The sequence below is a fragment of the Oncorhynchus mykiss genome, chromosome 5, assembly GCF_057628025.1.
Source record: "Oncorhynchus mykiss isolate SJ-2025 chromosome 5, ASM5762802v1, whole genome shotgun sequence".
Classification (NCBI taxonomy): domain Eukaryota; kingdom Metazoa; phylum Chordata; class Actinopteri; order Salmoniformes; family Salmonidae; genus Oncorhynchus; species Oncorhynchus mykiss.
Window position 1 is genome coordinate 60,555,226 of NC_143026.1, and position 18,053 is coordinate 60,573,278.

An 18,053-nucleotide genomic window follows, 5' to 3' on the forward strand; every position below is an offset into this window, starting at 1 on the left:
GGATTCTAATAAGTTTCTAAAATAAATAGTACTGTGGATGTTTTACCGTCACCACATTCTACAAGCTCAGTCGGAAAATACACAAGGCTAAATAATGACAAAGGTTAGCGTACACACAAATGTTTTTTTATATTGTATATTCAACATTGATAACTCAGTTATGGTTGACAATATAGGTTTATATATGTCCTTAGTGCCTACATCCGTAGCAATGGTGATATCCCTGTTTGAGGAAGATTCCTATCAGAGGGGCTCATCTGGTTTTGACAGGAGCTCTCCAGTCTCACTTTGGGAGACTGTTATACACATGTCTCCTAAAAATGTTTTATCTGTTAGAACTTCTATGTTTGACTTGGATCTTTGTTAGCTTTTGCCGTAAAATGTAGAGCATGTTGTTCACTTAAAATGATGTCTTATTGATCAGATACTTTACAGCTTTTAAGAGGGAGTAGTGTCAATGTCTTTTGTATAGTATTCCTTCATGTTTCCTCTGCTTTCTTACAGATTATTTTTGTGTGAACCCAACGCTCTTTTAGCTGGATGACTGTAATACACCATGAATATGGATGCAGCAACCGGCATAACCTGAGGAAATAGGTTATTAATAATATTATGGACTGAATCTTATTTTTGTTCTTCAAAAAATGATCAACAATGCATTGGCTATTGCACATGGTTATACCAACATAAGCAGTTGGGTTGAAAATGCCAAACATTTTCATTTGAATCTGGATTCCTTCCTAGCAAAGTCTTTGCAGTTCATCAATGTAAACAGTGTTACAAGTGACAAGATTTTCCCATTAAGTTCATGTTCAACTAACTTGCCAGCATCACCGTTTTTTCTAAATTCATAAAATTATTCAACAATACTTAGTTAACTAACAAAAACTGAATGTTGATTAAAAAGACAGTTAAAAACAACTAAATATGAATAAAATATACAACATGTACAGGAAACATTAAGTTAAGCTGCTATCGGATTGTGGGGCACCCCCCAAGTCGGTGCTACACATTGGTAGTACGGAGGAGTAGCTAGCCAGCTACTTACAGAGTCCATAAGGGGAGGCTGAGGACGCCGGGGACAGCGAGCTGTGGTAAAGGCTCCGGAAAAGTCTCGGACTGACTCTGATATGACCACCGACCTCCCTTGCTGTGACCAAAATGCTCCCTCCATCCCTTCACCGCTCAGACTGTTCAACCTCCATTCTTGCCTCAACTCCCTGACTTTTTGATCTTCTTGTATCTTGTTTTGTTCATTGAAATTTGGTTCCTTGTATGTGTTACTGCAATTCAGCTTTTAGCTGCCATAGTACACAGGAAATTAAATAAATAATTGTCATCATCATACATTATGAGGCTGGTTCTGGTCAAACCCACCAATGCAACACGTCGGCTCGATTCAACAGGAGACGCTTGCAACGACCAAGACCCGGATCACTGCAACTCTCGAGGGCAGTCTCTACCAGACAAAGCCCCTGAGGTCATGCAGTATCGCTACTCTGGAACTGCCCTCCAGCCCCAAATGTCAATACCAGAGCAGAGCAATAACAGCATTTCCACTTCCACTTCTCCGCCACAGGCTACTCCAAATGGAGTCGCTCCACCACGGAAATCTCCACCATTAAAAACTACACTGTCAAAACTGAGCAATCAAGATCTCCTGCTCTTTTGTAGCCAGGTGGGTGGTACTCTTGAACTGCAGCGTGAAAGCCCACTGTTGGCTGAGTGGCATGGGACCACGGTGGGACATCCTGATGCGGACTGTGGCTCTGTTTGCTATTCTCCTAGTACAAAACATGGATCAGAGGTGGCCGGTTTCCAGCCACAATCAAAGCAGGGCTTCTTGAAGGACTGCCTCTCCACATTCTCCAAGAAGGGAACTCCTCCTTCTCTACAGTATACCCACTCCTATCCTCAGAACTCCCTGGTGTCATCGTCATCCCGGTTTTTCAGGCAGAAACCAAGTCAAGAGGATCCCTCAACAGGGACTGTCAATCCCGAGAAGGATAATTTCACATCCCGATGCAGAGGAGAAGACGGGCTGAAGGAGTATAATCAATGGCAGCAGCAGACCCATAATCGTTTCAAGATTAAAGAGCATAACCTACCACCAGTCTCGACTACTGAAAAAACAGAGCCTTCACTGAATATACCTCTGAATGGCAATGAGTCAAGTAAAGTTAGGCAGCTCTTGGTTTTGTCTCAATCTCAGGACCAACAGAAACTTCCCTTAGATACACAACACCAATGGATGCTAGGAAACGGTTTACCTAGCTGCTGTGCCAATGAGTGTGGAGTGCATTGTGGAAGCCAACAACCTTACTTAAACCAGCAACTACAGCAACACCCTCAAAGGCAGCATTGTTGTGACCATCTTAGCATTCTAAAATGCCATCAGTGTTCTCTCTACCCATCCAGCAGCAGCCCACGAGGGAAGAATTCATTCCCGGCTACTAGCGACAAAAGCAGTGCTCACTCCTCTTCCAGTAGCCAGCGGTGGCAGGAGAACCATCAACTAGAGGGAGAAGGGCAACGACAAGGGGAGCAACAGGTACATCCTCATACCAAAAAGGTTGGCCATGTTGGTTCAACGCCTTCCCTGTCCAAGAGCAGTAGCCCACTCCCTCCCGACACAGTAGTGACAAGCGCTAAATACAATGGGGATGTTGGGAGACCCCTGAGCAGCTTAGGAGCTTCGCCACCCAACCTTTCAGAGCTGGACTCAGCAAGACAAGAGCCCCTCCAGACTCTTCACAGGTCCGTCCTGGAGGAGGTGTTCTCCAAAGGCCTCAGTGAGGACAATAGTAAGGGCAACAGCGAGGGAGGAGGAGACGCGCCACAGAAGAGGACTAAGGACATTGGCTACAGATTGGGCCAGCGTAGAGCGCTATTTGGAAAGCGCAAACAGCTGAGCGACTATGCCTTGATTTTCGGGATGTTTGGGATTGTTGTCATGGTGACGGAGACGGAACTGTCCTGGGGGGTTTACACGAAGGTAAGAAATGTCTCTATTGCAGTGGATTGACCCGTCATAATGTCATGCAGAATTAGAGGTCTACCATGAATATGAGGCCCAGCGTAATGGTAAGACAAGACATTTTAAAAGAGGGGATCTTAATTGTCTATCTTCTCTGCAGGAATCATCATACTCATTTGCTCTGAAATGCCTCGTCAGCCTTTCAACTGCTGTATTGCTTGGCCTCATTGTGATGTACCATGCACGGGAAATACAGGTGATATGCCACCATCACCATTAATACATTCATTTTACACTTTTTCCCCTTGCTCTCTTTTCCCCCCCACATCTAAATCTCCTTGTTTGCCCTCCTATCCTTACACCTACACACACAGCTCTTCATGGTGGACAATGCAGCTGACGACTGGAGGATTGCTATGACATATGAGCGGATCTTCCTGGTTGTGCTGGAGCTGCTGGTCTGTGCCATCCACCCCATCCCGGGCCAGTACATCTTCACCTGGACAGCCCGGCTGGCCTTCACCTACCCACACTCATTGACCAATGCCGACGTGGACCTCGTCCTCTCCATCCCCATGTTCCTCAGGCTCTACCTAATCGGTCGCGTCATGCTGCTGCACAGCAAGCTTTTCACGGATGCCTCGTCACGCAGCATCGGCGCCCTCAACAAGATCAACTTCAACACGCGGTTCGTCATGAAGACCCTCATGACCATCTGCCCCGGCACGGTGCTGCTGGTCTTCAGCGTCTCTTGTTGGATCATCGCAGCGTGGACGGTGCGTGTATGTGAGAGGTACAGGCCCCAGACACAGTAGGCATTCCATCAACACTGTATCACTACTACCCAGTACATTTCTCAGTGAAGAAGATCCTTATGTAAGATTAATGCCTCGCTTGATTGGGGTGAGATCAAGATGTTATGGACTTCTACTATGCCTCTTTGCTTGATATATAATGAAACATACACAAATGTATGGAATAGAGTATAAGATGTTATACTGTAAAAAAAAAAAGAGATACGTGTTTATTATAATACATATATATTTCTTGTTCCTCCAGGTATCATGACACACAGGAAGTGACTAATAACTTCCTTGGGGCCATGTGGCTCATCTCTATCACCTTTCTCTCCATTGGTTATGGAGACATGGTCCCTCACACTTACTGTGGAAAGGGTGTGTGTCTGCTGACTGGAATCATGGTATGTTTCCTATGCATCCGCAAGTGTCAAAAGAGATCTATGACATTCAGGATGAGGCAGCTCTAAGGTGTTAAGTTTGAATTTCTCAGAGTAAAAACTCAATGGACACTATGAAAACTTAACCAAGTTTATTCTTCCCAGAGGATCGATACAGCTGCATTAGATAAAAACCTTTTCACACAAACACTGATATTTAACCCTTCCTCCTAGGCTGAGTCTCCTCAGCCTAGGAGGAAGGCTGCTAGGCAGGATCCTAAGTGATACGTGCCATAAACCTTTCTATCTCCCTTAATGTGACCTGACCTCGACCCCCTTCAGCACTAATCCATGGTTCTCTCCCCTTATCAATGCCTGCCACTTTCCCTACATTCAGTACATTCCAAGCTTAATTGCACACACCATATACCTTCCTCCTACAGATAAGCATTAACTTCTGGTGTAGACCCTCTAAACCTAAACACTCAATATTTCAATATGATACGTGATAGTTAACCCTATCCCAAGTTCAGGAGTTAGTACACAGAACCAGATCAGTGTAATCCGAGAAGGGGTTTGTAGTTGGATGAACTATGGTGAAAATACACTGATATACTGGCAACAGCAACAAAACAAACATATGCCTGTACATGTGTTATTATATTGAATAAATAATATCTAATGCGATATAAAGACAACACTTTTCCCCATGAAAAAGTATTACTGCCTTTGTCTTTTCTCCTTAGGGGGCTGGCTGCACTGCCCTGGTGGTTGCTGTAGTTGCCAGGAAGTCTGAGTTGACCAGAGCTGAGAAGCATGTTCACAACTTTATGATGGACACTCAGCTCTATAAACGAGTAAGTGGACATTAGAGGTCTTCATGGCTCCAAAATGTTGGGCCTGACACGAACTGAACCCGTGGATTTACGACCCTAACCTGATACGTATCGGATAATCAAAATATTTTATGAAGAGACATTACAAATAAAGACAATGCCCCCCAATCAGCAACCCAGTAAGCAAAATGTTGTCGGACATTGAAGCCACTTTAGTTTTCAGTTCTAAGTGAAAGTTTAAAAGATGTATTTTAAGACATTATCAAGGTGTCTTTTTACAGATGTTGAAAAGACGACTCTGCCGGACCTCCTATTGACATCTAGTTTTAGTTGAAAAGACGACTCTGCCGAACCTCCTATTGACATCTAGTTTTAGTTGAAAAGACGACTCTGCCGAACCTCCTATTGACATCTAGTTTTAGTTGAAAAGACGTCTATTTTGGTTGTTGCTTCTACGGCAAAATATCAAAGAAGAAAACATTATGCCAAGTTATTATGTCCCAATAAAATAGCAAAATGGGGCAAAATGGAGATTAAAGTATCAATTACTCATGATTGTTTGTCACTTATGTCAGACTTTTCAAAAGCTTCAGAAATGGCAGTGATCATGTTTGAAGTTTACTGACACAACCAAAATAATATTTTAACTACAACAAGTCTAAAATCTGGACCAGTCATAGACTAGTATTATTGGGCAAATCAAGGCTGGTCCAGACAAGGCTAAATCTGTGATGGTCACCGACTTGACAAAAGTGATCCGCTCAAACACGCCCAAGGCCAGGGTGGATGGACCAAATGTCAACCAATAATAAACGTCAATAGATGTCCTGCGTCAATCGGTGCTCACTGGGTTTGGCTGTCATGTCATTAACTGTAGGCCTGGATCATAATCATAACAACATTTGAATTGTACAGAATTTTGTGGAAGAAATATTTTATATTTATGAAAAATAGAACACACATATATCCTGTGTTCAAATGGCACGTTGTGTTAGCTAATCCAAGTTTATCATTTTAAAAGGCTAATTGATCATTAGAAAAGCCTTTTGCAATTATGTTAGCACAGCTAAAAACTGTAGTGTTAATTAAAGAAGCAACAAAAAAACGGTCCTTTTTTAGACTAGTTGAGTATCTGGAGCATCAGCATTTGTGGGTTCGAGTACAGGCTCAAAATGTCCAGAAACAAATAACTTTCTTCGGAAACTCATTAGTCTATTCTTGTTCTGAGAAATGAAGGCTATGCCATGCGAGAAATTGCCAAGAAACTGAAGATCTGGTACAACACTGGGTACTACTCCCTTCACAGAACAGCACAAACTGGTTCTAACCAGAATAGAGCAAGAGGACAAGTACATTGAGAAACAGACGCTTCACAAGTCCTCAATTGGCAGCTTCATTTAATAGTACTCGCAAAACACCAGTCTCAACATCAACAGTGAAGAGGCGACTCTGTGATGCTGGCCTTCTAGGCAGAGTTGCAAAGAAAAAGCCATATCTCTGACTGGCCAGTAAAAATAAAAGATTAAGATGGGCAAATAACAGACACTGGACAGAGATATGGCCTTTTCTTTAAAAGGTTTATTGCCGACAAAGCGTGATCAGCTTGAATCACGGCCCAAGTCCCACGCTACGGGCTAGATACCATCATAGGACTGTACCAAAACATTTGTTGTTTTCTGGAATGTTCCCTACAGGTGAAAAACACAGCTGCCAATGTACTCAGAGAGACATGGCTTATCTACAAACACACCAAGTTAGTCAAGAAGATTGATCACGCCAGGGTACGCAAACATCAGCGCAAATTTCTGCAAGCCATTCACCAGTAAGTAGTGTGCCTTTTCAAACCATTGTTAAATAAATAGTTGATGTGCGTATATCTGTGAGTATGTTATGCAGCCCAACTTACCCCTTACCTTTGCCCTCCATAACTCCCTTCCACTTCACTTTCCCCTAGACTGCGCAGAGTCAAACTGGAACAGATGAAACTCACCGACCAGGCTAACACACTTGTGGATCTAGCCAAGGTGGACCTTCATGATCATCTTCATTATCATCATATTTAATTGATATATTTCTTTCTAAACACCGATCACAAGTTTGACATTGTTTTTGCGCCACAGACTCAGAACATGATGTACGACCTGGTGTCTGACCTGCAGCTGCGCAGCGAGGAGCTGGATAGGAGGATTGGTAGTTTGGACGACAAACTGGACTCCATCCTAGTCAATCTGCAGGCCCTACCCAGCCTGCTCTCCCAAGCGGTCACACAGCAGCACAAGGACTTCCTGGATGGCTTGGCCCACCGTGTACGGAAAGCCTCGTCGGAATCGGAGCTTCACTGGGTTCCCGCTAGGTGCCAACGGTCCCTTTCCACTGCACCACAGACCATTCCTTACAGCTGACAGCCTAGCCACATTTCCACGATTGTGACCTTAAATGGATTTATCCTGGATTGCCAGTCTGTGTACCTGGGCCATTCTTGAATAGCGGTGGCATTTAGGCATGGCATTTTAGGAAAAAGTTACTTTTTTGTGCAGTCCCCCCAAAAAGGGAAAAATGCTAGTCTTAATAAAATCCCATTACACCATCGTGCTAGGGTGGCTAATGCTGCTCCCGTATTAGCCACCCTAACTATTTCCCGCTACGTTACCTGCGTTGGGACACCAAAGACCAGACGACATAATTTGGCAAAACTTGGGGCTGTCCCATTAAATTCTAAACAAAGCTTCAGATTTATACCCCGTGACGTATCTGGGTTTCCCCTTGTCTGTGGTGTAACTGCCTGCATTATACCTGTCGAATCAGTGAGCTGCTTTTGTAGTAGTCATGAAACCACACCCGCTTTAGAAGTTTAGAACGAGAAACTGCAGGCTATATAGAAATAATGACAATTACATTTAAAATGATTAAATATCAAGGATTTATCAGACTAAATCGGTGTACATTACATCACACATTCCAGTGTTTGAACTTGTAACAGAAGCATGGAATTTCTACTCAGTTCATTCCATGGCAATGTCCGCGATAGATAACGTCAAGAGCCACTTGTAGATTTGACAGGTCTAACATTACACATCTGACACCGCCTAAACAAAAGCAGTGAAAAGCCACATATGCATTTGTCAGCTAAATGTGGGTTACCGCTGATCTGATTGCATCTTGGCCTAAGAGAGTACCAAGAGTCATAATACCCATAAAACCTAGTGGTCAAACAGGGAAATGGTTCCAAATGTTTTTTCCACCATTACATTTTTCCCCATAGTTGATTTGAGAAACACTTCAAATTAGGGTTGCGTTCCATGCAGGCTTACCCTGGCGTGACATTTTGATAACCATGTAAATCTCTCTAGGACAAGGTGACATCCATATATTCGCCTGTATTTACCTCCCCAAAATTAAAAGCTAATTAGCTGCTAATGTGGCTATTATAAAGAACTACAAATGCCATAATGATCTGGACGAGACTGCCGAATCGAGGCAAAGGTAAGAATCTCTGGATTAACGATGTGATGTTTGCTAAATGTAGTAATGAATAAATAGGCTACATTTCTTTAAAAATTGACAATCTGTAAACTGTCTTGTGCAAGTTTTACATTGGACAATATAGGGATTTGTAGTTTGCGTGGGAAAAATGAATGTTGGTAAAACGATTGGAACCATTTTCCTGTTAGACCACTAGGTTTTATGGGTATTCTGACACACTGTGGGGCTCTAGTATGGCCGGGATTCAATGCGATTGCGCTTTGTCAGCAACATACCTTTTAAACATACCTTTTAAAGGCGCATGTGTTCCTGCATTCATGGAATCCGCATCACGGAGGTATAATAAGAACAGTCTGCGTTCATGGTAGATGCTGCATATGTCCGCTCAATCGCAAACTACCTGTAAATGGCACATTGTCGACAAAGCGCGATTGGATTAAATCCCGGACTAAATTTTTTTGTTTTACTATAAAGTAGTCAAACATGTTTTTTTGAAGACCACATTTATTGAAAAGACAATCAAAAGAAATCTAAAGAAATTAGAAACAATCCTTAGTAAAGAAATCATATATATAAATTACAAGCAATCTACATCTCTGCAACAAAAAACAAAAACATTTCCAGAGAAGAATCTTACTGAGGGTTGGGAGATTAGATTTTGTGGCAACAAACAAAGACAGAAAATTTGAATAAAATGTTAACCAACAGGCTTTGTTTTGCATTCAGTTAGGTATTAATTTTATTATAATTCTCTATATGTAACAAATACACACATTTCCCTGAGGAAACAATTCCACTGGAAGTTCTACAGACTCAGTGGCTGATATGTTCTAAATGCCTCAATGGTTCGTTTCAAACACTTAATAAAAAAAACAGGTGATTACAGATGTCAACAACTGGTATAATGTACCTTTTAAGAGCATAGAGTTTCAGCATACACTTCATTGCTATGATATAGCCGTATCTGGGTAAAATATCATTTATCAGAATAACAATTTGTAAGTTTTAGGGTTATCATTATTGATTCAAAGTTGAAGCATTAAGGTGCATGGTTATGACAGTTGAGAGAATCATTCCCCTAGCAGCAAAACAATCCTCTCTAGAGGAGAGGGGTTGTGATATCCACAGCAATGCACACTCTTCAGCCTGTACATTGTGATTTTACATACAGACTGTGTATAAAAACTCAAAGCATCATTTACATATTTTAGGTGCCAGGTGCTGAAATGAACATTCAACTAAAGATTGTCAGAATATTTCTGCCCAGAAACAATATTTGTCAAACTGAGGTGCCAATACAATGCCTTCAGAAAGTATTCACACCCATTTACTTTTTACACATTTTTGTTGGAGTGGGAGTTTTTGGTCAACAATCCACACACAATACTCTTGTCAAAGTGGAAGAAAAATTATATATTTATGAAAAATAGAACACATATTTCTTGATTAGATAAGTATTCAATAAATGTTAGAATCACCTTCGGCAGCAATTACAGCTGTGAGTGTTTTGGGGTAAGTCTAAGAGCTTTGCATACCTGGCTTGTACAATATTAGCTTATTATGCCATTTAAAATTCTTCAAGCTCTGTCAAATTGGTTGTTGATGATTGCTGGACAGCCATTTTCAAGTCCTGCCATAGATTTTCAAGCAGATTTAAGTCAAAACTGTAACTAGTCCAATCAGGAACATTCAATGTTGTCTTGGTAAGCAACTGCAGTGTATATTTGGCTTTGTTTTTTTAGGTTATTGTTGACAGGTGAATTTGTCTACCAGGAAAGCAAATCAGGTTTTCCTCTAGGATTTTTCCTGTGCTTAGCTCTAGTCCATTTATCTTGATCTGAATTAACTCCCGGTCTTCACCAATGACAAGCATACCCTAACATGATGCAGCCACCACCATGCTTGAAAATATGAAGTGTGGTACTCAGTGATGTGCTGGATTTTGTACCAAACAAAACACTTTGTATATAGATCAAAAAGTTCTTTACCAAGTGTTTTGCAGTATTGCTTCAGTGCCTTGTTGCAAACAGGATGTATGTTTTTGAATGTTTTTATTCTGTACAGGCTTCCTTCTTTTCACTCTGTCAATTAAGTTAGTATTGTTGAGTAACTACAATGTTGTTGATCCATCCTCAGTTCTCCCATCACAGCCATTAAACTCTAACAATTTAAAAAATCAGTATTGGTCTCATGGCGAAATCCCTGAGCGGTTTTCCTTCCTCTCCGGCTACAGAGATAGAAAGAACACCTGCATCTTTGTAGTGACTGGGTGTATTTATACACCATCCAAAGTGTAATTAATAACTTCACCACCCTCAAATATTGTCTGCTTTTTGTTTTCTACCAATAGGCGCCCTTCTTTGCGAGGCATTGGAAAACCTCCCTGGTCTTTGTGGTTGTATCTGTGCTTGAAAATTACTTTTGAACTGAGGGACCTTCCAGATAATTGTATGTGTGGGGTAGTCATTCAACAATAATGTTAACCACTATTATTGCATGCAACTTAAGCACATTTGTACTCCTGTACGTATTTAGGCTCGCCATATGAAATGGGTTGAATAGTTGGCTCAAGACATTTCAGATTTTCATTTTTAATTAATTTGTCAAATAAATTCTAAAAAACAACATTTTACATTATGGGGTATTGTGTGTAGAAGTAAAGGGGTGGGACTTTCTGAAGGCACTGGATATTATATGGAATCCCTTATTTCAAATCATTAGATTAATAGTAACTGTTTTCAGAGTACTGACAAGATATATTCCTCACGTGACTAGATATTGGTCGTAGGGCAAGGAGTTTCACACCTCACCAAGCAACATTCCAGGCTTTAAAAGTATAACTACAGCCCAGTTTTTCCTGGTTAGGTCACAAGGTCAGAAATAACTTCTGGCCCTAGACAATCGCACTTCATCATTGGCTTAAATAATAATTATAGAAATGCCCAATAGAATCATGTCTAATTCAGAAAGATGAACACAGCGTTGCTGTTCCGGTAAAAAAAGAAAATAAAAAGTGTACAGACAACTGATCGTGACGAAACAGTACCACAAATAGAGTCGAAAGCAACACTACAGCCCTTAGATGAATGAAAAATACAGACTTCAGACTTCAAGCACATCTCTAAACAATATTTAAGCAAAATTTTAAAAACACACAAATACTGTAAATGTACACATAATATTCCAGTCTAATTTGATTTCGGCTTTTTGGACCGATCTGGAAACAGATATTACTTGTTTACAACCATTTGAACATTGATTAAAATGTTCTTTACTCTTTGGGAAAGACAAAATATGGTTTGTTTTATATAATCATTCAACAAAACTAACATTTGATTTTGAATTGAACTAAATGCCACATTTAAATAAAATAATTGGAGTCTTCTACAGATATTTAGGAAAGATCCCCTTGAACAGAAGAAAATAACAATAACCAACATGAATAATTCTTCAGAAACATTTAGTAAAAATACCCTTACTAAAAGCAAAACTGGATTCAATCATAGAGTTCGTTTAGACATGTGAATTGGCACATAAGGATGTACTATTGCCCCTGGTCATATCGTCAATCAATGACCGGTATTTCTGGAAAATGCTCTTTAGTGTGCATTGTATACACCTTTATCATATTTTGTATTTATTATGGATCCCCATTAGCTGCTGCCAGCTACTCTTCCTGGGGTCCAGCAAAATTAAGGCAGTTTATACAATTTTAAAAACATTACAATACATTCAGACTGTGTGCCCTCAGCCCCCTACTCCACCACTACCACATATTTACAGTACAAAATCCATGTGTGCGTGTGTATGCGCCTATGTTTGTGTTGCTTCATAGTCCCCGCTGTTCCATAAGGTGTTTTTTTAATCTGTTTTTTTAAATCTAATTTGACTGCATGCATGAGTTGTTTGACGTGGAATAGAGTTCCATGTAGTCATGGCTCTATTTACTATTTACTGTGCGCCTTCCATAGCCTGTTCTGGACTTGGGGACTGTGACGAGACCTCGTGTCATGTCTTGTGGGGTATGCATGGGTATCTGAGCTGTGCACCAGTAGTTCAAACAGATAGCTTGGTGCATTCAAATACAGGCATGCTCTCCTCCACTTTGAGCCAGGAGAGATTGACATGCATATTATTAATATTAGCTCTCTGTGTATATCCAAGGGCCAGCCGTGCTGCCCTGTTCTGAACCAGTTGCAATTTTCATAAGTCCTTTTTTGTGGCACCTGACCACGACTGAGCAGTAGTCCTGGTGCGACAAAACTAGGGCCCGTAGGACCTGCCATACTACCAACACACAGGAAATCATTAACATTACAATAGAGATCTGTAAGGGTTGATCTGGTAATTATGTATAACTACGACATTGTAAGTAACAACCGTTTGTTATTCTTGAAATTTAAATATGAATCTTAAATAAACAAAAGTGATTGATGCAGAAAAAAACAGAATAAATTAACACTGCCTTAACATGTCATTCTGTCTAAAAATTATTTTTGATTTGAACTAGCATTCTAGCGGTATCTCTCAGTACCGTGTTTCTGACAATTCTGAAACACATTTTGGATGAACACAAACTAGGATCTCTGACGATACCTGATCTGCTACTATGAGGAGAAAGACTGGCTTATAGTACACACCTGACCGGCAGAAAATATGACATCTACAATATGGTGAACACATGAGGGTGGACAGCAATGCACACAGAACATTTTATGTTATGAAATAATGTGAACCAATTTAGCTGTTGAGAATATATGAATCGCGACAGTGTGTGTGTGTGTGTGTGTGTGCATGCGTGCGTGCATGTTTGTGTACTGTATCTTCGAGTATATGGACAACAATGGTGGCAGAGGTATAGGATTGGCTCATTGTAATGGAATTAGAATTAAATGGTATCAAGCACGTTCAGACTTTTCCCTCACATGTTTTAGACTGTTCTCTCTGCTACCTCACAGCAAGCAGTGCCAGTGTGCACCAAGTATGGAACCAACAGGACCCTGTACAGCTTCTACCCCCAAGCCATAAGACCGCTAAATATTGCTGAGCAATTACGTTTATTTTTTGTTGTTTTAAGCAACTAATTGGCTGAAGTTGGTTCAATTATTTGAATTCCATTCTGTTAAGTTTTTTTCTGTATGCTCAATGAGCACATTCTACAGTTTCTCTCGAGATACATCAGATCCGGCCTGAACTGTGCGATGTAGTTTCCAACAGGCCAGTATTCTACATAGTTTAGTGCATATAACATGTTAATTAACTACAATGACCATAATCCACTGTGCATCTACTTGTCCGGTCTATGTTTCTTTTACGCCTGCTACAGGAAGAGACAAGAATGCACGATTGTGAGGTGACAGAGCAGCTGTTGCTTCGCGAGGTATCCCTACCAGAAAATACATGATTAAAGTGATTGATCGTTGTTATTCAGCAGTCATAAGTATTATTTACTTTGACGAGCTACAGAATAGTGATTTTGTCAGACAGCAGCTCTATAGACATGAGATGATGACTTGTAATGAAATAAAGTCATCAAATAAAACAAATGTAATACACAGAAATATATTTTATATTAAAGTAATGTGAATAAATGGTTAATAAGTGATCAGCAGTAAATGGGCAGCATTTAACCCAAATAATCACAACCTAAAACCGTGACTATTTTTTAATAATCGAACCGAAACGACCTCCAAAAAAACACTAATCGCTTAGCACTACTGCTAAACAAGACTGGTAAATAGATAAGGAAATGGCTACTGGACTTCCGGCATTGACCCTTTTCTGCACTAACTCTATGCATGAACTCAATGCACACACACTGGAATCTACCTACACACCCACAAACTCGGGCACACATGCATACTGATGCCACACACACACTTTCACACTCACCACATACTCTGCTGCTACAGTCTTATCTATCCTGTTGCCTAGTCACTTACACCTACTTGATGTGCATATCGACCTCAATTACCTTGTACTCCTGCACGGTACTTCCTGAACATAGCAATGTTTTGTTATTCATATTTATTCCTTGTTAGTATTTCTATTGTAATTATTTTTTATATCTTTAACTCTGCATTGTTGGAAAAGGACCCGGAAGTAATAATTTCACTCAGTCTACACCGGTTGTTTACGAAGCATGTGACAAATGAAATGAGATTGTATTTGATTTGAGCCCGTCATCCTAGATCTCCACCCAGCAGCTTCCTCTCATGGACAATGAGTATTAGCCCTTTGATTTCTCTTTTGACTGTGCAGTGGTTATACATGCATGCTATTATGGCTATTGCGCAGTGTGTATCGGTAGTACAGTGTGTGTTGCCAGTTGCACGGCTGTATGGAGAGAGCATACAGCTAGCTAATGAATTTCACAATGCCATTATCATACCTTGTTTCTTCTTCCATGGGAAGAAATGCAATACAGGATCATTTTTTTTTTCCTTCCAAAGAGGAGCAATGAGGAGCAATGCTGGCCCATGTGTGGCCAGTTTGACACGATTTTGCAAGTCTATTCGCCTATGGATGGTTTCTACATGCGGGGGGGGGGGGGGGGGGGGGTTTGTTGCTGCTACACATGATTCCAAGCCAATTGCATGCTGCCTCTTCTGCGCACATACTGTTTCATAATACAAAAAGGTTCTGGTTCAGCAATAATAAGATTACAGTACTGTTGGGTAAGCAGTAGTGTTCCAACCACCATGTAACAATGGCTATATGGAGCTGGGTTCATGCACATCCATGCTTCGAGTCTCCTGTATGATGATAACCACCTTAGTGGAGATGTCTGGTGGCTGCTTACAAACAAAAGCAATGGGAGAAGACCTTGAGCCTCTTTAGGAATCACGGCAGCAGCAACTACAACTGTAGAAATAAGAACTAAGATTGGAGTGTGTTCGGTTGCTGCATATTTCAGCACGGGGTCTGACTCTGCCACAGGACCCAGCCTGTCGACACCAAGGACTACAGGTACACCGGGTGAGGAGAAGGGGAGTGAATATAGAGTAGACCAGTGGTTCTCAACTGGTTTTGCCCCGGACACAAATTAAACCAGGTTGGCGATTTGAGATATATATATATATATATATATATATATATACACATATACATACATACACAAAAGTATGTGGACACCCCTTCAGATTAGTGGATTCGGCTATTTCAGCCACACCCGTTGCTGACAGGTGTATAAAATCGAGCACACAGCCATGCAATCTCCATAGACAAACATTGGCAGTAGATTGGCCTTACTGAAGAGCTCAGTGACCTTCAACATGGCCCTGTCACAGGATGCCACCTTTCCAACTAGTCAGTTCGTCAAATTTATGCCCTGCTAGAGCTGCCCCGGTCAACTGTAAGTGCTGTTATTTTGAAGTGGAAACGTCTAGGCTCACCCGCGAAGTGGTAGGCCACACAAGCTCACAGAACGGGATCGCCGAGTACGGAAGCGCGTAAAAATCACCTGTCCTCGGTTGCAACACTCACTACCGAGTTCCAAACTGCCATTGGAAGTAACGTCAGCACAAGAACTGTTCGTCGGGAGCTTAATGAAATGGGTTTCCATGGCCGAGCAGCCGCACTCAAGTCTAAGATTGCCATGCGTCGGCTAAAGTGGTGTAAAGCTCGCCGCCAATGGACTCTGAAGCAGTGGAAACGCATTCTCTGGAGTGATTAATCACGCTTCACCATCTGGCAGTCAGAAGGACAAATCTGGGTTTGGCGGATTCCAGGAGAACGCTACCTGTCCCAATGCATAGTGCCAACTGTAAAGATTGGTGGAAGAGGAATAATGGTCTGGCACTGTTTTTCATGGTTCGGGCTAGGCCCCTTAGTTCCAGTGAAGGGAAATCTTAATGTTACAGCATACAATGACATTCTAGACGATTCTGTGCTTCCAACTTTGTGGCAACAGTTTGGGGAAGGTCCTTCACTGTTATAGCATGACAATGCCCCTGTGCACAAATCAAGGTCCATACAGAAATTGTTTGTCGAGATTGGTGTGGAAGCACTTGACTGGCCTGCATAGAGCCCTGACCTCAACACCATTGAGCACCTTTGTGATCCAGACTTAATTGCCCAACACCAGTGCCTGACCTCACTAATGCTTGTGTATGAATGGAGCAAATCCTCACAGCAATGTTCCAACATCTAGTGGAAAGACTTCCCAGAAGAGTGGAGGCTGTTGTAGCAGCAAAGGGGGCACCGACTCAATATTAATGCCCATGATTTTGGAATGAGATGTTTGACAAGCAGGTGTCCACATACCTTTGGTCATATAGTGTATTTGCATCACAAAGAAAATTAGCAATGCAATCTGGAAAAATGTATGTCAATAAACTCACTGGTTTGAGACCACAAAATCAACTAACATAGTGCCGCTAATTAGCTCTATATTGAAAATAGTGATTGAAGAAAAATAGGTCAGATTACATTATTTAATCACTTTCTAACTGGTTTTAGTCGTTTAAGTCCAGACAACTGCGACCCATTCAAAACCACCCGTGACCCAAATTTGGGTTGTGACCCACCAGTTGAGAATCGCTGGAGTAAACTATCCTTGGGATGTATTTGTGTAGTAGACAAACCTTTGTAGACCAGGGGGTGGTGGCAGGTTGAGGGGTTTGGTTGGTGGGGCTTATGTAGACTAGCCAGGTTCTGAACACTGTGATGGATCTGAGCAGCAAAGAGCATGGAGAGACCAGATACCTGGACACTCCCATTTGTCCATCCCACAAACCATTTTTACCATCACCCCATCTTTCATAGTCTTTCGCCTCGTCCTTTTCATAGACAACAGTTTGTCCTTTTGGTCGTGTATGTATATCTACTTTAGCAATATCGGGGGCGGGGGGGTGCTAGGAATTGGCCATGATCTGGCAGGAGGAGCAGTTTTCTGGGGTGTTGCCGGGCGGCGGGGGATTGGCTTCGGTGGTGGTGGTGGGTTTGGGGGGCCAGTCGGGGTCCACACTCAGCTCCTGGGCCAGGTGCATGTAGAGTGCCTTGGGTACCTTCCTCTGCCGGCAGCACAGCCACGACAGACACTTGGGTCCCCAGAGGTCTATGCCACCCTGGAAACCACACGATAACAACAACAAGAGGAGGGAAAGGGCAAAGAAAACTTAATGAATATTTTTTTCCTCTGTGGATACGTTTCCTCATTCATTGTCTTCCCAAATGTCTTTTGTATTTTTGTGCCTTTAGAAGGTAGAATGATCTCACATGCGCTATATAACCTAAAAAGGTAGTGATGGTATTCAGATTGGTTCACTATTGCAGCATGCATACACATTGTTTTATTATGGTTTTTAACTGTTGTGAAAAATTCTATAATTTCAACAGAATAAGTTATTAGGTAATTCAAATCAAGTCAAGCATGGCTGGCAATACGTTTGGGGGATTGTCGTTTTTCTGCCGAGAATTACCTCAAAATAAGCAGTGCAACAGAGAAGTTACTTAGGATAATTTGTGACACCATGGGTGGGATCAAGAGTGACACCATGGGTGGGAGACATACCCTTCTCAGCTAGCCTGCAGTGGATACTGTACCTGACCTAGACCATGTGGTTTCCACTCACACTGG

General features: G+C 41.6%; 2 protein-coding genes across 5 annotated transcripts in view; one reads left to right on the forward strand and one right to left on the reverse strand.

Moving 5' to 3' along the window:
- The first annotated feature begins 510 nt into the window (after positions 1-510).
- LOC110524173 (small conductance calcium-activated potassium channel protein 1) lies at positions 511-7,455 on the forward strand. Its single transcript, XM_021603566.3, has 8 exons — positions 511-2,995; positions 3,138-3,233; positions 3,352-3,770; positions 4,037-4,178; positions 4,901-5,011; positions 6,685-6,812; positions 6,945-7,014; positions 7,111-7,455. Exons 1-8 carry the CDS (start codon positions 1,352-1,354, stop codon positions 7,390-7,392), a joined length of 2,892 nt encoding a protein of 963 aa, XP_021459241.2. The 5' UTR covers positions 511-1,351; the 3' UTR covers positions 7,393-7,455.
- Positions 7,456-9,183: 1,728 nt separating this feature from the next.
- atp13a3 (ATPase 13A3) overlaps positions 9,184-18,053 on the reverse strand; it is a 69,047-nt gene continuing 60,177 nt past the window's right edge. For all 4 annotated transcript variants that reach the window (XM_036977977.2, XM_021603569.3, XM_036977976.2 and 1 more), the window contains one exon: positions 9,184-17,541. In XM_036977977.2, the coding sequence (XP_036833872.2) occupies positions 17,329-17,541 (213 nt within the window). In that variant the 3' untranslated portion in view covers positions 9,184-17,328. The remainder of the gene's footprint in view (positions 17,542-18,053) is intronic.